Source organism: Perna viridis, chromosome 10, assembly GCF_037379345.1.
Source record: "Perna viridis isolate PV_CMFRI_1.1 ecotype Kerala chromosome 10, ASM3737934v1, whole genome shotgun sequence".
In the NCBI taxonomy this organism is placed as follows: Eukaryota; Metazoa; Mollusca; class Bivalvia; order Mytilida; family Mytilidae; genus Perna; species Perna viridis.
In genome coordinates this window covers 19,605,234-19,632,614 of record NC_142454.1, presented here as the reverse complement: position 1 = coordinate 19,632,614, position 27,381 = coordinate 19,605,234, and the positions used below count along the sequence as shown (strand labels likewise).

The following is a 27,381-nucleotide window of genomic DNA, read 5'->3' as shown; positions in this document are numbered from 1 at the left end:
AATACAAATATGTCTGTATGTTCCTGGTACACTTATGCCATACAGTGAAAGATAGGAAAGTCCTACAAAACAGGAAGTAGATATCCGACAGTAATCAAAATCTCTTACAAAATAGTATCTTCACTCTATATTAAGCCACATGTGTAACATACTAAATTTGTAATCAATCCATCCACTGGGAGCAGTGATATAAATACGATGAAATTCTGACAGATGGAATAGGACAGATGAAGGGACAACAGATAAGATGATTCCAATAAACCACTCACTGTTTGGGTAGGGTATAACGATAAAATTATAAATTACAAGTAATTTTACATGGTAACAGTACTGCTAAGGTAAATTTCAACTGAAATTATCAATTATCACGAAGCATATCAATAATACATGACAAAGTTTCAAGCCATTAATTTTTACATTCAAGAGCAATTATCATAAATTCAAGTGTGAAAATTCAGCAAAATTCAAAACAAGGAACTATAAAAGAATGTCCAAAACTTTATAGGACCATACCATGAACTTGCTGAATTCTTCTATGCTATACATTACTTGAAAATCTATAACTGGAAAATGCACAGTTCTTCTTTGCTATACATAAAGTAGAGCGTCCAAACATGGAAAACATGGAAAAAGCAAATTATATCATACATAATCATTCTATGTTTAATGTATTAAAGAATAATCAAGGGAACAAAGATTCTAGTGGAAATAAAAAAAATGTTATCCAGACATGGAAGACAAACACAACAAAGAACATAAATTAACCAAAATAATACATACAAAGTAACTGAACAACGCGTACTCCACTAAAAACGGGAGCATGGACCAGGAGTACGGGTAGGGTACTGCATCCTCTGCTTTTCTAGTACACCCACCGAGTTGCTCATCAAAAGTACTGTCCACGGTAATCAGTTTTCATGGTGCAGATGGATACACTAACAATCCACAGGTTCATCATGACAACATTAAACTTCTTAAGTGATTACTTCAATATGAGTGCTCAGTACATGGACAAAAATTATAAATGGTATAAAAGTAACTAAACAGCAAACTCTATGACCTCATGAAAGCCTCAATAATGTGCAGTTAACAATTTCAACATTTAAGAATTTAAAGAAATTCTCTAATCAAAACTAAACTTCAGCAACATTCACCTCAATACACAACATTGTCCTAATCAATATTTAAAGACTTGAAAGCAATATGTAAACAGATTGTAAAGTTCAGAAAAGCTTTTGAAATTGTCAGTTAACTCCTTACCTCTGGTTTAGCTTTCCTGTACAAAAAGCCGAACATACTGTACCAAGATTCTTAGTAAAGTTTTATACAAACCATCCATAACACAATTGAAGTCGATATATTCTGCTTAGGATTGCATAAAAACATAATCCAAAATATTCAAATTACATTTTGATAGAATACATAGTAGGATATGAGAAAGAATCAAATTTAAATTCATCACACTTGCAATCAATCTTTCAATGTAGTGTACAATTTAATGTAAAATTTCAATTTGTTTCAGCTTAAGAGAGTAAGCCAAGGGTTGGGAGCAGGTAAGAGAAAGTGAACTTATTGTTTTCATGCATTTTAAAGGTTAAAATTTTATTGCAATCAAAACTGTTTTTAAAGCAGATCTAATCCTTAATCTCTTTTTAAAGAATGCTTTGTGGTTGTTTAACTACTGCACTATAAATGTATAACACCAAAAACATCGATGTGTTACTTGTGCAAGAGGGTTGATCCCTACATGTAATGCAGCGTTTTAATACTAATTATAAGAAGTTCAGTACTTACAAATTTTACATGATGAATACCTTTAAGGACTCATATTTTTTAACAAAAGACCAAAATGAACCTTATGAAGTATTTGGTCCATTCGCACATAAATATTTAAAAAGGTAAAAGAAATGGAAAGTTTATAATAAAGTTTTATTTTTTTTCATCATTACCTCATTACTTAACTAGAATAACTGTGACCATGACCTTCAACCCAATGACCTCAATATCAAAACGACAGTTCAAGCAGAAACTTTTCTTGAATTGACCAATGTACAGAAAGTTGTAGCCCCTGGCATTTCAAACTGAAGGAGCAATAAAGTAACCAAATTATTAAGTATTCACTTGTTATATTGAACCCTAACTAATTAAAAAAAACAATTTCAAATAGTATCTAAATCATTAAAAACCCTTCGAATAAGTTTGCAAGTTATTTACTCCTCAAGATATGTAAAGTTTAAGCAAATACATAGAAGAGCTGTCTATTATAATTTAAAGCATGTACCAAAATGACACTACCCCATGCAAATAACACTTTTGTCTCACCTCAGGAATAAACTCCATATTTCACCACTGGAATTTGTTCAAAATAAGTTAAAGCAATACATAAAATCCTAATTTTATATGTTCACAAAATTGTCACTATTTGAAAAATGGAAGTCACTGATCGAGACAAATTAGAATGATTAACTATCAGGAATCACAACCCACCATTCACCTGAGCTAATCTAGTCAATGCAAGTCCCAGTACTATCAATATACCATATTTACTTTGGCTCAAATTAATTTACATTGGAAGAGTATTGGAAACAACCAGAATAAGACTCGTTAGATTCACTTACTATTTCTATCATACAAATGCTTTTTGGATAATGATGCATACATTTGTTTATCCAATACAATGCATTTTACCATGTTTACTGTTCTGTGTGAATTTCAGATAAATAGGCCAAATGTCAAATGGACGAGCCTTTATTGCAACTTCATTCTTATTCTTCTAATTTGTTTTTCCCTGAAGTCTTAAGTAGTTACAACCCATTTGGTTGCTTTTACCAAATTTTTGGACAGTTTGAACAAATCCAGACCCAATGGGATCACTGCAGTCCTTGAATTTGGTGAATGGACTGAAGTCAAATTACAGTGAGTAAAACTAAAATAGATTTAATGTGGCTTGTGCAAAGTGTCAATTTAGTTTTTCTCCCACTGGTGTAATGCCTACCATATAAAGTTTTGCATCTTTTGTACAATTATGAATTTCTACAACAGCTAGTACAGACTACTGAACAATACTGTTAGAACCTTTAGCTAGAGATCTTTTGTAATAAGTCTACTTCCTTCATATAAATGCCAAAGGAACCTAAATATTTATTAAAGAATACTCTTTCAAAGTTAAGGTTTTGCTCTGCAACATTAACATATACATGTATTAAGATAATTTAAGTGTAGCAGATGAGTAGAAAGAACATTCCTGAATTCTTGATTGGCTGTCTATCAACCAACTTTTTCCAAGATTTGTTTTTGTTTTATTGGCACATTTCTTTACAAAATGTCTTGTTGGACCTTAAAATCTTTCAGGAAATAAAACTACCTTCATTAAAAGTTAAACAGGAAAACAAATTTGAAAGGTCTTTTTGTACAGAATGATCTAGGGTTAAGACATTTCAGTTAGTATCAAAGCGAAAAATTGAAAGAGCTAAAATTAACAGCTAATTTAAAGTTTAAAAGCTATGAACTATGAACAATTAAGAAAGAAGTGATCTGAAAAGATATATATGTACCCCACCCTAAGCATTAGTGTTTGTGGGTATGTGCAAAGCTGGAGAGTTTGATAAAAGTAAAAAGTTCAAGATTGTGAAACAACTTTCTACAGCAGTATTATATACATGTCTGTGAAAAATACTGTTTTTGCTTCAACCTTAAGCACCAATATTATACTATTGACACCTTGAAAAGCAAGAGCTACTGTGTACCTGTAACTTATAGTATTGATCAAAAAGAAAATCACTCCGAGAAACATATGTGATCTTTCCTAGAATAATTAAGAGGAAAAATCAATGCTGAAAAAATTTCATCAAATGATGAAGTATTTACTACAAGTCATTTAACTTAAAGCTCATTAAATCTCTGTTTGCTTCAACAGAAGCATAAATTGCCTCTGAATCAATATACTGATATCATTATCAAATATCTAGATTTATAGAAAATATCAAGACTACATAAATATCAAAACACTGAACTGCAAGGCATGTAAACAGTTGCAGATCATCTATTTTCTGACCTGTAAAAACTTATCTATTGAGTATATGAAATATGCAGATTGAGAATTAGGTCAAATTTATATGGAAAGAGTACCATATACTAAATGCAAAGCAGATTTAGTGTTCTAGGTATGTGTAGATCAATCTTTGAGTATTATATATCTTATAAGAGATCATCTGATCATTAGGTCTGCAATTTTCCAAAAAAACAAGCACAATATGTATCATGTAGATATTGTTCTTCTTAGAAAATTTTTTCTGCTCACAGAAATTTTCACAATGTTTCTAGAAAAGCAGAAGACACTTACCCTACCGGTACACCTGGTCCATCCTCCCAGTTTTCAGTGGAGTCAGAGTTGCTCATTCACTTTTGTTATTTTGTAAAAAAGTATCTTAAGCCACTTACTCACGAACTAGTCAAATTGTAGATAGTATGCTCAAAGACATTGAATAAAGCTTATATAAATCAAATAGTGTTATAATTACTCTTTTACTCTTAGGTGCATGCCTAATTAATAATCTCTGCAAGGAGAATTCTTTTGTTTGGTAGCCCAGCTCAAAGTCTTGTAGCAGTGGATGACTGGGCTACTGCTAATTTCAATTCCTGCTTGGTTCCTATAGTTGGAGAGATGGGAGTTAATTATTACAGGATTAAAAAGTAGTAGTGTGCAACCAAATAAAGATTTTGTTAAACAACTCAAGATATATTTCAAGAGTCTTGGAGTACAAAAATTTCCTTTACATAAAATAGACTAAATATTATATTTTTTTCATTTTCTTTTTCAGCATCAAAAGGCATTGATAAATCCTGTGTACTCTGTTGCCATTATATATCATGGGTCCCACAGAATTCCTGTATTGCTAGATCAAGAACATGGAACATTGTACATTTTCGGTATTTGTTGAGCTTGAAATAAATTTGAAACCATATATTTATCCAGTTTTCCTACAGACAGGAAAGCACAAATTAGAAATTTTTCATATGATTATCAGTCATTTTCAAATTTTGCTATGCATGGTTGTATAATTTTGTTAAAAATAATTGCAGTCAAGTCAAATGAAGATGAAACTCAAAATGAAAATTTTCATGATTGTTGAAATGCATTCCTACAAAATGCCAAGGTACAATTTTCGGTAGAAATAATTTTTGAGCATTTTCTTTTCAATACATTGATACATCAGACACCTATAATTAAAGAGATCAGAAACTTGTAAATTAGTATTAGCCAGTTTAATGACAAAATTATCACACAACAGAGAAAGAGATTCCCTGATCCTTCCATTTATTTAATAAACTCCATTTTCTTCCTTTTGATGAAATGCTCTGAAATACTGGTAGCAGACACCCAGAAGATGTAAAAAAAGGGGGAAACTGAAGATTTTATTTAATAATCTTTAAAAAACAAAAAAGTTGTGATAGGTCGATGTGAAAATACTGAATTTAATTTTTAATTATTTTTACTTTTGTAAAAATTAGGGGTAGGTAACTTGTTTTCTAATCTGAAAGAAAGAACATCATGGAGCTAGATTCTATAATCTCAGTCTCTGCTATATAGATGACATATTATCTTTAAACAATCCTAGTTCCTTGGATTTGATACATCGCATTTACCCCAAAGAATTTGGAATAAAGGATACTACAGACACTGTGAAGTCAGCTTCATATCTTTGACTCAACTTAATAATCGATGGTAAAGGAAAACTATTTATCACACTATACAACAAACATGATGACTTTTCATTCAGTATTGTCAACTTTCCTTTCATCTGTGGCAACATCCCTTCAGCACCTGCGTATGGAGTTTTCATATCACAACTCATACATTATGCCAGAGCTTACCATAACTATGCAGACTTTTTGTATCGTGCTAGACTTCTTACAATTATGCTTCTGGAACAGGGTTATGTTGCTACATGATTGCAGTCATCACAACAGAAGTTTTATATTCATCATGAATTATGGATCGTTATGGTGTATCCATCTGCACCATGAAAACTGTAATGTTCAAATGTGTTTCCAGAAATGCAGAGGACACTTAGCCTACCCTATGAGATCTCGTTCCCCGCTGCATGTTAATATGAGATTTCAGCTAGTTGCCAATCTCTTTAATTACATGTCTATGATACAATGCATACATTTTAATGCACATAAATTTACCTTCCATTAAATGGCAAGCAATACATGAATTCACACTTGTCATTTTTGTCCAAATGACCCCAGATTTGTCTCATAATAACCTTTTGACATCTATGAAACAATGTAAATTTAAACTGAGACGTCATTAATTTAATGTTGAAGGAGAATTCTGTATGAAAACAACAGGAAAATATATTATTTTCATCAATGGCATCCACAACAGCACAAGCGTAAATATGTCTATTACTGGCGGTAGTTCAATTCTACTGGAATTAAAACCTTCCTACCGTTCTACCATTGAAACAGAATATCTACCGCTTTCAGAACTTAATAACGTAAAAAAAATTTTGACCCCATTTTTTTTTATTTACTGAATTTCTGAAAGAAAAAAACATGAGAGGATTGAATAACGAATAATCCACTTTCCAGAACCTGTTATTCCTCAGTCTAGACAGCAAGTTACTACTGTGATAGTGCCAGACCCTGTAAGTTGTAACAAAAATAATAAGGCAACAAAATTTGGAGATAAATCATGCTTTCTATTTAAAAAAAAAGTAAGCTAAATAACATGCCGTTTTTATGCTTCATACAACATCAATTTCGGATGAAGGTCAGTTTAAACTATGTTTTACCTTCAAAGACCCTTCTGAATACAAGTTTCTGAGGTTGTTGCAGGTAAGAAACTTAGCTGGGTTTTGATGGAAAAAGATTGCTGCAAAAATTTCATGAGTTAACACAACAACCATCCTGTGACAAATTAAACGTCCGTTATAGTTCTTTCAATCTTTCATTCTGACTTTTGTCAATGCTTTCATCTTTCACAGGTTTTCTCAACTGAATCTCTAAAAACGAATCAAGTTTCTGTAAGAAAGTGCGTCTGCATTAATCCGACGGTGCTGCCGCCAGTTGGATAAGGGAAATCACTCGTGACGTTAAACGATTGCGATGCAATCGTTGATTAATATTTTTTAAAGCATTTTTGAATAAAAAAAAAATAAGTCAGTATTATTTACTTACAAGAATTCAAATAAATATCATTATGAAAAGCGGTCATGGTATCTATCAATTATTTCACTCAACAAATGTGGGAGAAAAATCCCGGGCAAAAATAGTGTTGAAAATTGATAGGCTGTCCATGTAAAAAAAACCAGGCAGATCCCATGATATCAGTTGCACAGGGTAAATTTCATCCACTGATTTTTTTGTTCTAACGTAATGTATATACCATTTGTAAGTCAAAAAGTACAAAGTCCGTTTTTAATCGACAATGGATGGCTCAGAAAATGATTTTAAAGTTCCCTAACAAAGCAACTAAATTTTGCACAAATTATAAAGCTATCTCACTTTCAATGAATTTCGATACTTCATATATACATAATTTATTTCTCTTTACTTATTGCGGTTATTTCAAAGCTTTGAGAAAGGATGCATTTGTGATATGAAATGGGTGAACATTTTTTAAAACAAAATTTGTCATGTGCCACCCGCTGCCTAGTTTTTTGCATGGACACCGGCGGCATCCTCTTTTAAATATGTACACCCAAAGGTGGGTCCAAAAGGAGTGTGTTTGGAGCCCTTTTCGTTGGAAATTTTGTTATCTATGTGTAAAATTTCAGAAAAAAAAATAGAAAACTGGATCGGATTCCTTTCTTGGATTCACACCTGGTGCCAACTGATTATTGTACGTTAATAAAAAAAACAAAAAAAAAAACCTGGTTAAACCGACATAATCAATTAAACCACATTATGAGTCGCAGTTTAATACTCACAGGCATACAAGATAACTATGACGATGATAGAAATGTTCTAAGGCGCAAACTATTCTCAATTTTTGTTCATCGTTAAAATCCAATTTTTAATTTTTATACCGGGTCAGTAAATCAACTTAAATTTATAATTTATTTCGCAGTTTTTTCTTCAGTTCTGGTATAAGGTATCCCAAACGTAATAAATGCTTGTCAAGAAATAATTTAAATGTTTAAGTTTAATAAATGACAGTAAGGAAAACAAACCAACAGACAGACAGATAGAAAGACAGACACACAGACAGATAATCTATCTAGACTCCCGATGAAGAAGAAAATTTTTACAGACTATTTTGACGAAGACATTTATAGATTTATACCAATTCTATACCTCCAATGTCATAATGGGGTAATTGAAAATATAAATTATCCATACGTGAGTATGGACTGCGTGTTACGATAGGTTTAGTGGTGCGGTTAAAAATGATTAGCATAAAGTGACAATCATAGAACACGTTTTGCACAAAACATTCAAAGAGTGTATTTTCAGTGGCGGAACCGGAAATTCCAGAAATTGGGTATGCCGCCAACAGGTCTAAAAGGGGGATGGGGCTACAGAGACTATTCTTTTTTAATAATCAAGCATGTTTTTCGACCACTGCTTTGTTGACTTCAATGCTAATCACTTTGAATTAAGCCGTGCAAATAAGTTTTTCTACTGTACTTACATCACAATCTTTGTGTCGTCGATACATGCTCTGCATTTAGCCTACCCTTCAATTGTAACCTGTTTATAGTTTGACGGTGTCAATACAATCGTATCAATGATATCTCAACATACGATAAAGTAATGCACACCCCGTAATCCATCTGATAACATTGTTTATTCCATTTTCATCTTTTATTAGATTGCAAAATTTTGTTAATATTTAACTTCAACATTAATCATAGCGAATTAAAAGAACGTGAAGGTTAAGAGATTTTAAGAACCAGTTACAATTTTAAAAGAGAAGCGCCTAAAATATTAATTAAATTTTTTTTTTATTTTCAATTGTTTACAAGGGAGATAATTTTATATAATTTCCACGTTCAGTTATTTTAGTAGATTCATAATTCCTAATATCTCTTTTGTTCAGAGTTCTAAAGAACGATGAATACAAGATATAATATTGTGTATTTTGCGTACAATAAATACATACGTATGCTCGCTTTACTATTGTATTAATAATATACACCCATACATGTACATGTACACAAGTTGGCAATTGTCACGGATATGACCAATAAGACATTAAAATAATATGTGTAAGTTAGTTCTGTAAAGTTGATAAGTACTGGTGATGTATACATATAACATGCGCTTCAATGATAGCAAATAACAAATAATAAACATTCTAAAAAGTTCAGCAAAGCTCATTCAGCATTGCATTTAGAGTACACACAAATAATTCTCTCAACTTACCATTAAATGGCGTATATCCCGAACTAATAATTAAGAATATAAAAATAAATATTGAGAGTAGGACGGTGTATATACTTTGTTTCAGACGAATGAACATTTAAAATGCACATTTTAAACTGGAGAGAATGTTTGTTTAGAAGTGGATTTGACGTCAATATAGGCACTTATCGGTAATTGATCAAAATGACTAGTTAAATGAACGCCGGCGTTGACAAAGTTTTAGTTTGATCCTTCGGGTGTATATCCTTTATAATACAGGCTCAATCTTCCGTGATTTTACATAATCATTTGTAACATCAAGAATTTGAGGTGAATGGGTTTTCGTCATAGGTTATATTACGTACAAATATTTACTATAGTTTCCAATTGCTCAACGCCGTTGATAATAAAACAAAACCCTCGTTTAAGGATTACTGTCATATTTCTATTATACTTATAACACCAAGGAAATAAGACACAGTAAAAACTAACCTTTTCCTAAGTTTATCTGTACCAGGAAATTTTATCATAGTAACATTGGCGTTTAAAGTATCTATGATACCAAAATTTAAAAAAGTTTAAAAACAGTTTTATATTCAAGCTAACATGGAAATAGCAGTACACATACTCGGAAATTTTATCTGTGAAGAATGCCTGTTTACTTACGTACATGTACAGTACGTATTTGTAACATAAACAAACTAGCACAAAGGTCGCAACGTACAAATGTATAAGGGGATCCACACATTTATATGAAAAGAGTGGTTCTTAGCATTAATTGCTAATTTTTGCCAAAATTTTGGCACAAAATTTACACACATCCTTTCGACCCCTACCCCACCCCCTTGGATACGCCACTGGTACATGTGTATGCAGGAACTAATCTGCATGATCCAAAGCTAACTTATATCTGTCTTTATGCCTTGTAAATCATCACGTGAGCAGCTTGCAGAATACAGACCTGTTATGTCTTTTCATATATGCATGCTTTGGACTATAATTTTTGTCTCCAGTCCGAAAATTGCTCCACGCGCATATGGCGGTAATTATCATGTACGTATATAAGTATATCAATAATAAAAGATAATATCAGGGCCCGGTTTCATAAAGAATCTCAAATCCTTCCTCAAATCAAATTTCGAACCAATCGAATCACTTGAAAGTGAAGATCATCTACGCCAATGTCATTGTCACGAGTTTGACTCCGGAGAGTAACCTTAATGCTCTGGAAACCGTTATTTCGGGAGCGCCCTATTTTTAATGTCTTAGTGTCCCTCGTATGGACATGTCTACTGACATAGTGTTCTCAACAGAATTTAGGACATATTTATTCTTTATCTTCTCACGGATCATGTGACATAAACTTAAGCCTCTTTAAGACAGAGGATGCCTCATTCCCATAATCTAATTGAGAAAGGGCCAATAACTCTGGTTAGAGAATGAGATACTTCTTCAACAACGTTGGAATTGTGTTATTGCATAGGTTACCAGCCAATCTCATAAAGCAATGCTGGAGTAGAGACCAGCAAGTCGTTTAATTCATTTTTTTTCTCTGTGTGTTTATGTACAGGGATGGGATTGGGTTTCAAATTACGTACCGTTATGCACCAATGGCTATATAAGTATATATTTTCAATACCCATCTTTTGTATTTGAGCATGTTGTTTTTCTAGGTACTTTTTCCATAGATTAAGCCAGTTTTGGGTTTTGTTGTTTGTTTTTGCATCGTGTTTGCCAGCTGACTTCCAAGCCAAATTAGTATATCGGAAATAGTTTAATTTATCGTGGGATAAAATACCGAAATGTATGGTTAACCCGGCCTTTCATCCTTATCAAATACCATCTCCGTAGGGTTTGAGTTGGATAGATTTATATATGTTTAAGTCACAAGATATTTTGTTATGTACTGTCTAGATCTATAAACAATTGTATAATTTATTTGTCGATTCATATTTCCGTTCGGTTATTGGTCATCTTTTAAACAACTTAGGGATAGTCTTCAAACCAGAAAACATGTATGTTTATACATGTACTATCCTTTAATAATCCGTGGTGCCCAGACCAAAGGAAGTCCGTCATTAGAAGAGAAAAAATATTTTGGTGTGATTTTGGATATCATAAATCGCCGAACGTAAAAGTACTTAGTGGGGAAAAAAACAATTAAAGTCCTAAACGTGTATTTATATGTAACAAGATCAAGATTAAAATACACATGTAGTATGAAAAGGGGAATAATCGTGACAAATTATTATGCATCTACTCGAGATGGAAAATTACAAGGGCTTTATAGCGGTTCTAAATCCATTATAAATGGGCTTGAGAGTAGACAAAATGGAATCAAGACTTGGCTGAAGTATAATTGGTTTCGCACGTCGATAGAATTTTGAAATTTAATTCAATGGAAGGATAAAACTTTGAAATTAAAACATTTAACTAAATGACCTACATCTAAAAATGGATGGGGAACCGTTGTTGATTTTAATCAATTACTGTGTGGTAAATGCATCTTGAAAAGGAGGCATTAAATATAAAATTGTCTAAAAATTGGTATCTTTATATGAATGACGTTTGAATTTCAACCTAAATGTGGTGGACAGACGGACCGTCGAGACGGATCAAAATTAGATGGTTTTTAACAAACTCTTCCATGCAAATATTCAGTCCCGGCTAATGTCCATGAATTCTGGAAGTTTAACTAACTTAAATATTAGTCCATTTACGTTTAAAAAGTTGTATGTGAACAATAACACGTCCGAACGCAATATGATACATGTACCTATCACAGAGGTTAGGAAATGGATGAAAATCTATATACTTAGTATTTAGACTAAGTAACTAGTATATCCGCAACTTTGAAGGCTTTACTTAAATTTGCTGCGACAAATCGAAAATTTCATGCTTCAAAGCAATATTCTGACACACAGTCTTGTAGCAATTTTGCAATCAATAAAACAAGTTGCACCAAATGTAACACATATAATACAGTAACACAATTTCAACCATTCACAATAAATGTCGAAATCAGTGGAACCTTTGTAGAACTGTACAGTTTAGATCACATGTGCACAGGTGTGACTGAAAACCAAATGACATACATGTATCTGTACGATGAAAATGGATAGCAGTGAAAAAATGTAAAATCGAGCTCTTTTCATTCAAAGAAACATACCGCAGAATTTTGAATAGTTCCCAGTTCGTCTGTCCGTTTTTTTTTTTTACAGTGATAGAAATTATGCTAACGCAGAAATGAGTGTTTAACTATTGGAAACCACCGCAGGGAACCACATTTTGATTTGAAGGGAATCACTCATCTTTACCGCTTTGTGTGCAGGGGTGGATCTAGAAATATCAAAAAGGGGTTGGTCCAAACTATCATTTGCTTATTTTGTGTGCAAAATCAACGTTTTCCAACAAAAGGTAGACCAACCCATGACACCCACACACACGCGCGCATCCTCCATTAAAAAGTCCAAAAGGAACTTGCAAACCAATTGTTCCAACTATCAAAAGGCAAACTAGTGTACGACTAGTAAAACTAGTCGGGTTGAGTAATGGTAGCTTGAGCAAGTGTTAATGAGTTTCTCATGTCATTAAACACGGTCTAAACTACTATAAAAATTTTATTTTTGTAACAGCCCTGTATCGGTCTTAATCGTTAAACATACACTATAATGTAAGACAAGTTTATGAAACAGCTATTGCACTGTTAGAGGCTTGCCATAAAAATGCGTGATGCAATTAATTCATTATAGGTTATTCCTATATATATTTGTAAATGATTACATACCGTGATTTACGTGTACAAGAATAGATTTTAAAATGTCCTTCGTCTTCGATATACTAAGGTAATTTCCCAAATTTTGTAGGACAGCGATAAAAGACACACGTATGACCAACTAGAGGTAAAAGACAGGCAGACTGTCAAAGAATCCGTATTGTGCAACTTTGTTCTCGGGTCGTGTAACAATAATTCAACTACTTACAATGCATGTGAATTTGTAACATTTGGGAAAACTTCGTTTGTATGTGTGTAGAAACTTAAATCTACTAGTATTACAACACGCAACAGGCAAAATAAAATCTTTAAACTGGTGTCGTTTTTTAAAGATTCCCTAAAAGCAATTTTGTGTCAATTATTTATATCCCATCTTGACTTTCAGTATCAAGGGTGACCACTGCTAATATGTATTCAAAAGGACAAAGCCAGAGCGTAGAAAACGGACACAGACAATCAACAAATAACATATAAGAACAAAAACTTTCAACCAAACAAACAAGGAAGCAAGGAAAACAAGCAAAAAAATTATAATAAATAAAAACAAAACTTGAAACAATCCGAGCTCAACCATAATTCAAATCTCAGAGTATGTCGGATAAACTGGTTGGGATTAAATAAAACGCCATTCATTTCATTTTCTATCAACACCAATCGAGTTGCTCCATCAAGTTTGTACGACAGTTTTATGGAATATTAACAATGATGAATTGATTTTTTTCCAATGTTGAACATATGCAAAAAATTAAAGTTCTTTCGAAAAGATTTTGATAGCGGTCGTTTGTAAGAACAGAGGTGGATCTAGGGGCGGGACCCCCTTTATGATCGAAAAGTTTGGTTAAGAATACAAACAAACAAAAACTGGAATGCACTCGAGTGGGCCCTTCCTCTAAGGCCAGTCAGAAACCCCACGCCTTTGGATTCCGAGTCCGCCACTGAAATGTGACGCGTACCTAATCGGTATTCTAAAGACAATGACTTTGTATAATGTACTTTCTGGAGAAAAAGGTGTGAAGTGCAGGTTCGGAACATGACATAAACATCTATTTTTAAATCATAATACATTCATCCTTCTATGGGAAAGAGCAAAACGACTTTCTTCGACGCACCTTCACATTCCGTAACTTAACTACATATAAACATCAAAGTACTAAATACATGTTTGTATGTTGAGCTACTCTTTATAACAAATGTCGTACATTTTCCTGGATTGCTCTTAACAACTTTGGATTATAGAAGAACAGGTATTTAGGGTGATTACAGAATATTCTCGAAGTGCAAACAAATTTAGTTCATATGTAACTATTTCTAATAAAATGTCCATGTAATGCACTGTGTCAATTGATTCTGCAGTATATTTGCAACAATCATCAAATGAAAACATAAAGACTTGACTTTATAAGAAGAAAATATAAAGATTGAAGAAATTCATTAAAATCTACTTTTCCACTGCCTGAATCGATTTGACCACGCTTTAATACGTTTATGTTTTACTAGCGTAAAACGGGAGAAATTGAGCGGTGTATTCGTTTGGTCTTTGATGGAAAGTGTAAGCACGTGTAATTAAAAAACGACAGGTGCGAAATATTACCTACCAAATATATTCATAGAAATCTAATTGATTTAATATTAAGTATCCCTTCCATTGTCAACGAAACGGCGGCTGTGGGTCACTATGATTCCTTGGAATATTCTGTTTCTGGCATTATTTCTTAACATTCAGTTTGTATACTCAGGTATAGTTAGAACCCTCTTAATTTCTTGGTGCTGGGCACGAAATCTTATTATTATCTGTAAACTAGATGTGTCAAATTAAATAAAATATATTTCAAAATGTCCATCATAAACTTCTATATAAAAATGACGGCGAAAAAAAAATAATCGCTTTTCCATAATCCCTCCCTAAAGTTATTTTCCGACGTTTCCCTATAGAATGGATTTGCATCTAACAGTTTTAGTTTTCAAAGCTTGGCTATTTACATAATCGGTAAACAAAAGAAACCTTATTTACAATTCAAACAAACCACATTAAGAGAGTGAGAGTTCAAAAAGTAATAAATTTTGACACAATACATAAGAAATCGCATTTTGTTATTACGTTGCCATTTGTCCTAGTTTTTACTGCATCCATCTCGGTTTACCGGAATAAAATTCGGAAGACCAACAGTTGTTTTACAATAGTTGGAAAAAATCATAAAATGTTGAAAGTTAAGTCTGAATTTTATCAAAATATTTATAAAATAATCTCTAACATTCCTGATCGAGATCTGTAGAATTCAATTACGGTAGCAAGCATCCAAAAATTGATTTACAGCACCATGCCGAAAGTGCCGTTTTTTAGTTTTTACACCAAAATATCCTTTTTTCCAAAAAATTGTGAAGCCAATTCACGTGAGTTCATCGTATGAAAGATATTTATCGATGTACGAGATAAACCATTTACAAGGATTTTTAGTTTTTAAATCCGATTTTACAGATTAAAATTATTAAATAGAAGGAACAATTTCAAAATCATATTTTTTTTTTGTCTATTACAGCAAGTCATTTTTTTTCTGTCAAGTTCAAAATATTTCAAAGTTATCAAATCTTTACAAACAATCAAACAAACAAAAACAAACATAACATAATTGAAAACTTAAGATTTGTATTCTATTGATAGATTCGCGTTTTTTTTTTCTTGCAATATTACTTTTTATAGATTCTGTGTGGAATTTATAAGTGGGACCCACTGGGCACGGTGCTGTAAAAAATTATAGCAATATAATTATTTCCAGGAGATTTTACCATAGCTTATCAATTAATAGTCACTCCAAGTCTAGATAAAGCTCTGGAAAGATATTGATACATCCAAAATGTATAGGAGAGTTCTTCGTGATGTCATCACTTACCCGTGATTTGGTTTTGGTTGGCAAAAAATCCATTGAGTGGCATGGGGCATCAACTTTAAATCATCATAACTTTGTCGTTTTTTAAGATAATTGAAAAATTCTTTTGGTTCCCTAAACTGCCAATAAAACTCTTTTATCCATGGAATTTTTAAATAAATATCAGTAATTAGACTATATGAGCATAAAATTTTAAAAACAATTTTATATGAAAATAGAGGTTTACATATAAATATCGTTTCAAATTTATTCTTCTAGTAAAACAGTTATAAATTCACATATAAAATATGAATTCTTTTATGTAAATGAAACATTTCACAGAACCAAAATTGGATGTAAAATAACAAAGCTATAAAGTTTTGAAAATTGGGATTCTAATCATGAAATTGTTAATTGTTTATTTAGTTGTTTATTTGCCAACCAATTTGACAATTAATGATATATATGAATTAGTGAATATGATATCATTAATGAGATTGGCGAACGTTCCTTTAGTTGTGGGGTCTATGGTGACTATAGACCGCTAGACGGGTTTTTTCTCTTTCAGGGGTTGTATACTTTAAACTAACTGTGATGCAATGACCGGTTTCTTTAAAATGTATTTGCATGTGTGTGTTTTTCTTTGGTATTCTAAAGATCCATGAACGCAATTTTTAAAGTCATCTTATAAATATAAAGTATTCAGGCGCGTACCTGCCGTTAGGCAAAAAAGGCTTTTGCCTGCACTTAATTTTGCCAATTTTTTTTGTTTTTTTTGGAGAGAAAATACATCCAGGAGAGGCATAAATGATGCTCTAAAACGCTATCTCCGCGGAGCTTGGGGGGGGGGGGGGCTTCGCCGCCCTGGACCTGCTGGGGGCCCCAGACCCCCTGCCGTAATTTTGCCTACACTTCAATTTGGCCTCAGGTACTCGCCTGGTATTTCTATCAGTTGGTTTTTATATTTCTGTGCATTCGTCCTCTGTTTTAATGGTATGCGCACAGATTAGTTTTAAAGATTTTAGGCGTTAATCTTTTATATTAGAGGTAAAAATTCTCCACTTAAAATTTTGCGGGTAATTTAATTTGCGTAGATGAACGTTTTCTCTTTTCAACTTTCAAATTTTATCCCCAAACCTCAATAAACATACTTGTTCATAGATATCCTTACCAATGTGCATTGTTTCACCACGAAAATCGCCCATAAACCATGCTACAATGTTGTATTCAATGCCCTGGCCTCGCACTGTGGTCACTGTCAGTATCAGAGGCACTCGTTTCATGTTAAATCATAGTTAGAATCATACGAAAAAAATATACCCGTCCCTTCCTCTTAATAAAGAAGGGGAGGGCTATATTTTTTTCGTATGAAACAAGTTCCTGTGCCTGGCCTTGTATGACTTACAATTATTTGAAGAAAAAAAAAACGTAACAAAACATTTTGCTTGGTAATGTCCACTATTTTGACACCCTTGTTGTCATTCTTGACTTTTGGGGTTCAGTTCCATGGCTGCAGCCCCAATTTCAGCTCACTTTATAACCCTCCTCTTTTCATTTGGATATATCTGACATAGATATTTTGCTGGATAAGCATGGCAGGGGAGTCAATTGCCCATTTAGTATAGAAGTATTACCCGTGTGGATGCCATTGACGGAAACAATATATTTTCCTTTTGTTTTGTACTAAATTCTCCTTCAACTTAAAGATTAAGGATGTCACAATTTAAAATTACATTGTTTCATTGACGTCAAAAAGTTATTAGGAAACAAATCTAGGGTCATTTGGAGAAAAATGACAAGTATGAATTCATGTATTTAATGTTTCCCTACTATATGCCTGCAATGAAATAAAAACAATGGTTAAGACCAAATGTTTTTATTATTTTAGAACCTTTTCTTTTTTTTTTATTTTACAGCAAAGTGCTTTCTTGAACATAGAAATACTATAGTCAAATTACATGTACCGGGTATCATGTCATAAATAATTTCCCTTAAAATATATGAAGTGTTACTTTTTACTCTGATTTTGTGTACATGTACTTGCATACATATTTTGTAAGTGACTTGTTTAACACTTGTGTCCATCTGGCATAATATTCTGCATAAGTAAATTTGTCCATGTATATGTACTAGATGGATAACAGTAAAATTCTGCTTGCTGCTCATGTTCAGCAATTTTTGTCAGATTTCTGGACTCCTCTGGTTTTATTCATTTCATAGCATTCATGTAGACATTTTTTGCCCACTGACCCTACCTGTTTTCAAAATTTTATTGGACACACCTTAAAATGTTATTTGAAAAGTTTTTAAAAAGTCCTTGTTAGTTCTTCAGGGTTTCAATAGATAAAACCTACTAAGGCAAAACCTATGGAAAATGAAGAGAAATCCTTTTCCCCTCCAATTTCAAATGCTAATATCTCAAAAACGAGCCACTCACCTATCAATTTTTTCCACTTTGTTTTAGCATGAAAGATCTGAACGAATTTTACAACCTTTTGAAATCCTTGTAAGTTGTTATTCTTAAACATCCTTATATATACCTATCTTTTATCTGATTTTGGAACAGTTTTTCTTGGTGAGCCGTTTAATTTCACTAGCAAGAAAAAGAAAACATGAAAATAAGGCACCATGAATACCGTTTAACAGGTAATTTTTGCTGATGCCTTATTTTACCATTTTCCCTATGATTGAGGTATTAAAATTTTCCTTGTCCATTTTTCCTGTTCATAAACATGGTCTATGGCAGATGATTGCAAAATTTCTGGATTTGAATTTGATGAGATTTTATTTTTGCAATTCTCTGAACATTACACAAATAGCAAAAATTTAAATTTCCCACTTCACAATGAGTCCCTTTTTTATGGAATATAGTGATTTTCCAACTCTTATTTTGGGGGTCCCAATTTGGGCCCAATTCCAAAAGAAAAATATGCTTCAAATTTCCCGTATTTCAACAGTGAAATTCCAAATTGAGACTTGAAACAAGCGCTCATGATTTGTAAATGATTAAAGTGGAGATTAGTAAGATGTACAAATTCACCTCTCTACCCAACTGTATTAAAATTGTCCTCCAGAAGTCACCTCATGGACTCAAATACAATATAAACTGTAATAGTCCTCATTAATTACATTATAGAAATTTTTATTTTAAAATATGGTATGAAAATCCTTTGCCAAAGTCACAATTTTAACGTGCTTATTCCCTTATGTGCTAGGACCATGGGTCTGTTTCCCCAAATCATTAAGAAAAATACCAGATGGAGTGAGTGGTAGTTGTGAAATTTGATAGCTAGAAAGTTAACCTCACGAAATACAAAAGTATGTTGGTTAATAGTATTTTCTTGTCACAATTTACGTTACTTAGTCAAAAAAAAAGCTTCTTGTTTTTTTCCTCATGTTTGCCACACTTTTTATGCAGACTTTTCCAATTAGTAATCATACTTCAGAAGCTCTCTAAGGCGAATTTACTGATTGGAAAACTCAGCATGCATGTGTTTATCATAACATTTATATTTTATTTTTGAGGAAATATCAAGTTTTCTCATACTATTCATACACTTGCAGCTGTGGATGAAAAGACGGAAATTGTTTGTAGAACAATAAGATGCAGACCCAAATCTATTCACAAAAGAGTATGCCGTCTACCCCATTCCAAAGGGATAACATCCATTCTGATAATGAGAGAGTACTCCCATGGGTTATGTGAGAAGGATGTAACATTTGGAGCTGATAACAAGGGGAGGTTGTGGACGGATGGTGGCTGTGACGGCAGGTTTCAAGTCTGCTATACCACTCAAAAAGCAGGTATGATTAGAGAAGAAAATATAGTATTATATTCTGCCTTAAAAAGACAGAACATTACAGCAACTTCTGCACTAATAAATTTGGTATGTGATGGTCAGTTCAAAGTTATATTGAGTTTGGAACCAAGATTTTGTTTGTAAATCTTAATTCCATTAAATTGATACTCATTACTTCAGAAAAAGTTTAAATCATAATTTAAAAAAGCAGTTTTGGGTCGGCAGACTTTAGGTTGGACTGTCAGGTAAATATAAGCTACATGTGTTTTTTATCTTGGCCTTTCCTAACTTTCAGACCTGTAAGTTGGAAGTACATGTATTGACTACATGAAGTTTATTTTATAAATGTATGTTCATTGACAATGTTACTTAGTAACTGAATATACAATAAGTCTTTCACGCTTTCAGTCAAGATGATACAATTCTTTTCTCGGTTCTAAAGAAATTCAGCAAGGTTGACAACATTGTAAAAGACCTTCAATTTGTCCATAGTGGGACCAGCATTCATTATTATACCCACCCAAGGATGTGGTGAGGTATTATGGGATACCCTCCTAAAAGTTATATGTCTGTCTGTCTGTCTGCCCCCTGACAATTTCCAGATGATTAGTGTGGAAAATATTGAAAGATTTTTTTCAAACTTTGTATAGTTATCATAAAGAATCATATTATACAGGTCAAGTTCGTAGTGTTGCCCAATCTGTCAATACTAATGAATTGTAACATCACCTGTTGTCATAAGGTACATGCATGTATTAGTAAACTCATTGATGATATATTGTGCCTGTGATAAAAACTGGTACACTTTTTGTGAAAAAAACTTAACTGTATGATGTTATTCATGAATTGTACAAGGCAAGGGAAATTACAGTGGATTTTAATAACAGAAAGTCTGGTTTTCTTGTTTTGAAACAAGAAAACAACCCAGACTAATTGTACATGAAGTTATAAACATTTTGGCTTGTAAATGGCATAATATTGTACACTGACTGTCTTATTTCTCATAAAATAATGTAAAATGATAAAAGAAATCAGAAATGAGACATTTTGGTTTGAATCTGAACCTTTTAATTCTTGGAGATTAAATGTGTTTAAAAACATGTCTTCACATTTAACTCTGTTTTTCCCATGTTTCAACATAAATTTATAAACCAGAAAACTACTTTCTAAACTACACAGCTTCAGAAGTTTCTTTATGTCAGTTTTTATCCATTTTTAATCTACATTAACCATACACCTAACTAAGCCGAAAAAAAAATTCAGTCAAAGAGAGGTTCAGTTTAAATTGATTTCACGGTACAAACATATTTTATTTATTTTTATTTTATAGCTTGTTTTGATGCCAGTGAGTGTGGCAAGAATGCAGAATGTGTTGAAGGACATTGTAACTGCCTTAGAGGATACTTTGGTAACCCGTACACTGCTTGTGAAGGTAAAATGATACATGAATTTAAGATTTTCATTCCAATGAAATAGCCATAATAGTCATTTTAAGGACAGTCCAATAGTTTTCAATGTGAAGGTACTTGCATAATTTTCTTTTTTTAAAGAAAACTGTGTTATGATAGTTGAACCAATCATGCAATTATTTTGAAATCAAATACAGTGAAACTTCTCCAAACTGGCCACCACTGGGACAAGAAAAAATGACCAGGGATGGCTGGTTTTGTTAAAAATAGCAATGCATTCTAAGAGCTGGTCCCATTAATGTGTTCTATAACCCTACACCTTGTCCGTTTGTTGGTCAAGACATGTTTAATGCCAATTCAAAACTTTTGGCCTTTTATTACAACTTAAAGCTTGCATCATTTGTAAATGATTTGATTTTACAAACGGTACTGCCGACAAAATAATATTCACGGTCTTGAAAGAATGTGTACTTAAGATTGAAGGGCTATTGATGGTAATTAATTATTTGTATTGTTTTCATAAATTACCTATTAACAAAGCCTAATAATTTCACCCCTATGTTGTTTTGGCTTGGGTACAGGTCACATTAATTGACAATTAAAAGATCATAAAGATCGTGCTATTTAATGACCCTGGTTGCCTGATGTGTGTAACAGCCAACCAGTGACAAAATGTAATGTCTGGATTAAATTTGTCCTCTTCAATTATCATCCGTCCACTGATGAAATGCAAACAGGTCAGTGAATGAATTATTAATTACGTAATATTACACAATCATTTACACTTTTGTTGACACATTTATTACAGGTGAATAATAACCGGGCGGCAGGAATTGAGAGGTTGTTTTTTTTTTAAATATGTAACTAAAACTGTGAAAAACCAGCTGATGTACAGTTTTAGGGGGTGGCCAGTCTATTGAAGAAAAAACACACAGGTTTTAAGGTATATCGGCCGGGACTTTGAAAATGGCTGGTTTGAAGGGAAGACCGGTTTTCTGAGGGTCCGGTTTGGAGAAGTTTTTGACAAAAAGTGTATATTTGATTTCAAATAATTTTTTGTTCAATTTATGAACTTAACAGGGTCTTAAGTAGGTCATCTACTGGTACATGTAATTTACTAATACAATAGTTAAGTGAATATACTAAACCCTACTTTTCAAGATTTCTGTACCTTGGGTTAACTCCCTTTATAGATAAGTGTACATGTATTCTTTTTTTATCTTCTATAGATTTGTGTACCTGTTCAGCCTATGGAGATCCACATTATAGACAATATGACAAAAACTACTTCACATTTAATGGTTTCTGTAAATATACCATGTCCAAGTTTGTTGATCCTGCTGGTACCTGTAGCTTTAATATTGAGGTCAAGAATGAACGTCGTGGCAGTCGGAGAAGGGTGTCTTATACAAGACTGATTGATGTCTTTATACATGGTGTCAGAATTAGACTTCATAAAGACAAAAAAGTTTATGTAGGTGTACTTAGTATATGACTTCTCCATTAAAAGTCAAAGTGGTATCTGATCACCAAGAAACTATTTTTATTTAAACTTGGTAAAAAAATAGTTTTATTTCTCTGTTCATAAAATAGAATTGTGGGGACAAAATGTGAATATGGAGATTTATGAATGAAAATAAAACTTCTTGTATTAGAGAGGTGTTGTAAAAACACATTTTAGAAATTTTCAATATAATTTGTTGTCCCGAGTTTTGCCAACGAACACATTACATTATAAGATTGGCTGTGCAAGTTCAAAACAAGTTTTTTTTCTTGTAACAGTTATGATGAGACAATTGAACATATGTTCTATGTAAAGTTTCAAAAGTTACAAAAGAATTTCTTGAAGTGTCATTGTAACTGCAAAATGTTTTGCTAATACATGTATATGTATATAGAAAAAAATATGTGTCCCATGGCTATATTTCATAATTTGTAAATTAGATATCACTGCACCATGGTTTAATCGAAAATGTCAAATATTATAGAATTTACTTGGATCTATGTAATAAAAAAAAAATAATGATTTGTATAAAATTAAGAAAATTTTGGCGCCTTGTTATGTTATTTTCCTTAACGAGATCTATTGCTAGAAAAAGAATATTCAATATTAAGTGTAGTTCTTTTATTGTTGTTGATGATTAAACAAACTGAAGAAGAGATAATGACAATATATGGTTTGTGTTAAATAGCAGTATTTAAGGCACTGAAGAAGTTTATTAGTTCACCGGAAATTTTGCTTATTATATGTTTTCTTATAGTGTTTTAATATTTTTATCGGTATCGTTGTGCAATCCTCTAGATTTATATAATTTTTTTTGTTTGTGCTGCTTCATCTCAACTCGACGATCCGATACCCATTAAGTTTGCTGGTTATGTAATCAAATCTAAGCTACACCCCATCTCTAAAATCGATGGAGGTTGCATATTTGCGATGCAAATTTGGTCTCTCCCTCATCAGGATTAGAACCCCTTCTCTTCTCTGACATCTATGGCAACACCGCATGCACTAAGTCCAACGCTCTAGACCACTTGGCCAACTCTGAGCGATACTTTCTCATAAGTAAATCTAGAGCATGGACATTAGCACATGATGTAACTGAATAACTGCATTAATCCAACCCTCTAGACCACTCAGCCTTAGATGTAAATTATCCTGACCTGTCTCCAAAATTCATGGAAATTTATTTAGGTTAGAATTTTTCTTAATTTTTAAATGAATACTGTCTGATTGTTGAGATTCATAGCTTATGAAAATACAAATTTTTTTTAATACTGAAAAACCCACATACAACCTTCTTAAGTAGAATGACTTTATTAAAAAAAAAAAACTAACTTGAATACATGTAATTACCAAGTAAGGCTTCATTGCAGTAATCAGAATTACACAACAGTTTTGATCTACATCTCTATATTACAAAATGACTGTGGTAAGGTCCTTGACCTGATGCATGACAAATACTTAAATATGATCTGATGCATACAGTTATCAGAAAAATGTAACATGTTTTTCTTGATTTTACGGTATGATTCATGGAAAGCATTACATTTAAACAACTATATTAATAATCTGGTGTGCAAACAGAATCATGCTCTTGATTTACTTTGCTCTAATTAAAATTTGCATTATTTTTTTTCTGTTTGTTGATCATGAAATGAATTCTGTTCTTCATTGAAACAGCTTCAGGTTAAGATTATTAAATAAATCCCTTTGTCTGAAATTGTCATATTTACATTAGGCTGCATTTGTTTTAATTGTATTTTAATTACCGTTTAATGATTTAGGTAAATATGCTATTTATGAAAATGTGCAGCATCTAATGGTATGTTAAAAGTTCCTTATTTTCTTTTGAAATGCCTGCCAAAATCAAATCTAATTTCAGTACCAAAGAGATTCTGTTCATACAGTTTTCGCTATAAATGTTCATTTGATACGTACAGTAAAACCTCAGAGGTTCAAATTTGCGTTTGAAGATGGAAGGTCCAGGTCCCTTGTCATTTTCAAATCAAAAGTCCACCTGATGTAAATGAAAGGTCCTCATTAGAGATTCAATGTAGTTTATTGAAGGCCCAGACCCTAGTAAAAAAATCTGAAAAGTCCTTGGTCCGAAATGGGTTCAAGACCTCAGCCCTACACTAAGTTGAACCCTTGAACTTTCCCCAGCCAGCTCATTGTAGGATCAGAATTAATGTTAAAGAAAGCAGGTTGCTTGAAAAGTTGAGGGTTTACTTTGAAAAAAAGGTGTCAGATTATGATGGTCCCTTTTGTTATCAGGTGCTGGATTAGACATGTTCTACAATAATCATTATTTTGCTATATATAAGTTGATGAAGATGTAGTTTTTAGTTTTGTAAACGTGCATCTGTGACTTTTTGTACTACTGCTTGATAATTACTTTTTAGGGCAAATATAAGTATGTATAAGATTTTACGATTCATTGACTAGAGTAAGTAGTTTGAATAAATTTCCCATTGTCAAGACTCAGCTACATGGATCGGGACAAAAGTTGAAATAGTTATACAAATATTTGTTTGCATAAAACTGGTTTTCCTGCAATTAGGTATGCATAGGTCTAATTTATTTAATGCTTTATTGTTAAAATATTATTTTGTTTAGTGTTCACTGCATCTTTTCAACATTAATATTAATTTAAGTACTGTTTTTGCAGATTTGTAGACATAAAGTTTTTGTTAAGGTTATTATCCATAAACTAGGCCATGATAATGATTATGAGTTCAAAGTTCAAAACTCATTAATATTGTAGTGAGTTAGTTTCTGTAACCACTAAAGTAGAATCCAAGAACTTCATATGATAACTTCAATTTATGTTCAAACTTCAGATAATCAGATGAACAGGTTGAAGCACAAAATGTATAATTCTGTTTCAAATTTTATTACCCACAATTTTCAACAAAATGCCTGTACCAAGTCAGAACCATTGCTGTTGTTCTAACTGTACAGTTTTTGCCTTGATAATGCCATTTTTAATGTGGACTTACAGTGTAAAAATAATTGGATTTTTCTGTCCGTTTGTAATGGAAAGAACTAGTTCCCTAGAGTGCATTTTTTGTATCTTGCCCGTTTTGAAAATGTAGATTTCTGAAAGTTAGTTAATGATAAAACAATATTATTACATTTAAAGAATCTTATAAATTTTGCAAAACTGTTTTGAGAAAGTGCTCAGTTACCTATGACTATAATTTGTTTTTTTATAAGAAAAATGATTTAAGAAATATTGCATATTTTTTTTACTTAATAAATTATGTGTCATAACTGAAAAATTATTCTCCCACTCAACGAGTGGGTAGTATATTGGAATCACCTTGCTCATTCATCCATCTGTCCATCTGAATTTCATTGCAATTATCTCTGCTTCAAATCAATGGATTGATTTCAAGTTTTATGTGTGGCTAAATATAGGTGGGACATTCTGTGTGATGTCAGAATTTTTTTTCTTATATGGAATGGTAGAGGAAGTTTTTGTCACAAAAATCTCTGCTCCCAATGGACAGATGGGTTTCAAATTTGGTGTGTTTGATTAAATTGTGTTGTAAATGATTTTGGGTGCTGTCTGATATCAACTTCCTGTATGAGTGTGGGTACCTCTAGCAGGACAACAGGTGCAACTTCATGTTAATTTGAGTTGTGGAAGAGCTCATAGAAAAAAAGATGAGTAAAAGAAGTGTGGAAGAGCTCATAGAAAAAAAAGATGAGTAAAAGAAGTTTAAGGCTAAAATTCATTTCTTTACTTTTAGGTAAATGGCCTTATACAGTACATGCCAATTAAATTGCAATCCCATAAAAACATCACCATATACAACACTGGAGAGTATGGTCGTCTTGTCACTGACTGTGGCTTGTCAGTCTTGTGGAATGGAAAATCTGAGGCTATTGTTATGGTGCCAAGGAAGTACGGAGCTAATCTGACAGGGTTGTGTGGTAATTGTAATGGGAAAAAGGATGATCTGGTTACTAAAGATGGCACTGATGTAGCAGGCAAACGACATTATGCTGTGCTGATTGGCGAGAGCTTTGAAGTGAAGGATGATTCAGGATATCAGACTGAAGAGTATTTATTTATGTGTTCAGATACAGGCATTGTTTTCTTTGATTCAAGAGAAATGATTTTTTTTTAAATATTGACTCTAGTGTTACTTTTATTAGTGTTTGTATACATGATTTAATCAACTTGTGTTGTTTTTTTTTTCTTTAAAAACGTGTCGGAGATATGATTAATTGGAATTATATGAATGAAATTTATTGAATCCTTCACATAATTATATACTTATCCCTTTGTTGGAGAAATTTTTGTTGTTGTTGAATAGGATGCTGTTAGTTGAAAAGTATTGTACTTGAAAATGGTAGATTTTTATCCAACTTTCACAAAAAAATTATGGGACGAGTAGGAGGATTACTTGCTATTTTAGCTGTTTGAAGTACAAGTATGTTCTAAATCCATAGCCACATCAGTTTTAGAGAAGAAAGATCATTTCAGTCACAAAGAAATGAAAGATTTGTGTGTTTAGTCCCTCAATACTAGAAACTGATGGGGAAAAAAAATCCTGATTTGTAATTACCACCCAAATTTTTAGCTCACCTGGCCAAAGGCCAAGTGAGCTTATGCCATCACTTGGCGTCTGTTGTCGTTGTTGTGGACAAATTTTAAAAAATCTTC

At 32.5% G+C, this 27,381-nt stretch overlaps 2 protein-coding genes and 1 long non-coding RNA gene across 10 annotated transcripts in view; 2 read left to right on the top strand and 1 right to left on the bottom strand.

The window, feature by feature from the left end:
* Nucleotides 1–9,639, bottom strand: part of LOC148604857 (cGMP-dependent 3',5'-cyclic phosphodiesterase-like) — an 86,191-nt gene extending 76,552 nt beyond the window's left edge. Inside the window, exons 1-3 of one of the 8 annotated variants that reach the window (XM_088549938.1) lie at nucleotides 9,379–9,639; nucleotides 8,645–8,703; nucleotides 2,323–2,349 (exon numbers count right to left, since the gene is read on the bottom strand). In XM_088549938.1, coding sequence (XP_088406064.1) covers nucleotides 2,323–2,340 — 18 coding nt within the window. In that variant the 5' untranslated portion in view covers nucleotides 2,341–2,349; nucleotides 8,645–8,703; nucleotides 9,379–9,639. Of the gene's footprint in view, nucleotides 1–780; nucleotides 1,219–1,260; nucleotides 2,289–2,322; nucleotides 2,350–6,803; nucleotides 7,082–8,644; nucleotides 8,704–9,378 lie in introns of those variants that run through there. The other 7 variants (XM_088549935.1, XM_088549936.1, XM_088549939.1 and 4 more) reach the window with 7 other exon arrangements.
* On the top strand, nucleotides 69–4,970 carry LOC148604858 (uncharacterized). The gene is made up of 4 exons (XR_015916075.1): nucleotides 69–276; nucleotides 1,523–1,553; nucleotides 2,717–2,916; nucleotides 4,821–4,970. It is a non-coding gene; the product is annotated as an uncharacterized LOC148604858 (long non-coding RNA).
* A 5,132-nt stretch (nucleotides 9,640–14,771) lies between the features above and the next one.
* The window catches only part of LOC148604856 (uncharacterized), a 78,366-nt gene continuing 65,756 nt past the window's right edge, over nucleotides 14,772–27,381 (top strand). Inside the window, exons 1-5 of the mRNA XM_088548527.1 lie at nucleotides 14,772–14,868; nucleotides 19,561–19,800; nucleotides 21,127–21,228; nucleotides 22,435–22,679; nucleotides 26,462–26,775. Of these exons, the coding sequence (XP_088404653.1) occupies nucleotides 14,808–14,868; nucleotides 19,561–19,800; nucleotides 21,127–21,228; nucleotides 22,435–22,679; nucleotides 26,462–26,775 (962 nt within the window). The 5' untranslated portion in view covers nucleotides 14,772–14,807. The remainder of the gene's footprint in view (nucleotides 14,869–19,560; nucleotides 19,801–21,126; nucleotides 21,229–22,434; nucleotides 22,680–26,461; nucleotides 26,776–27,381) is intronic.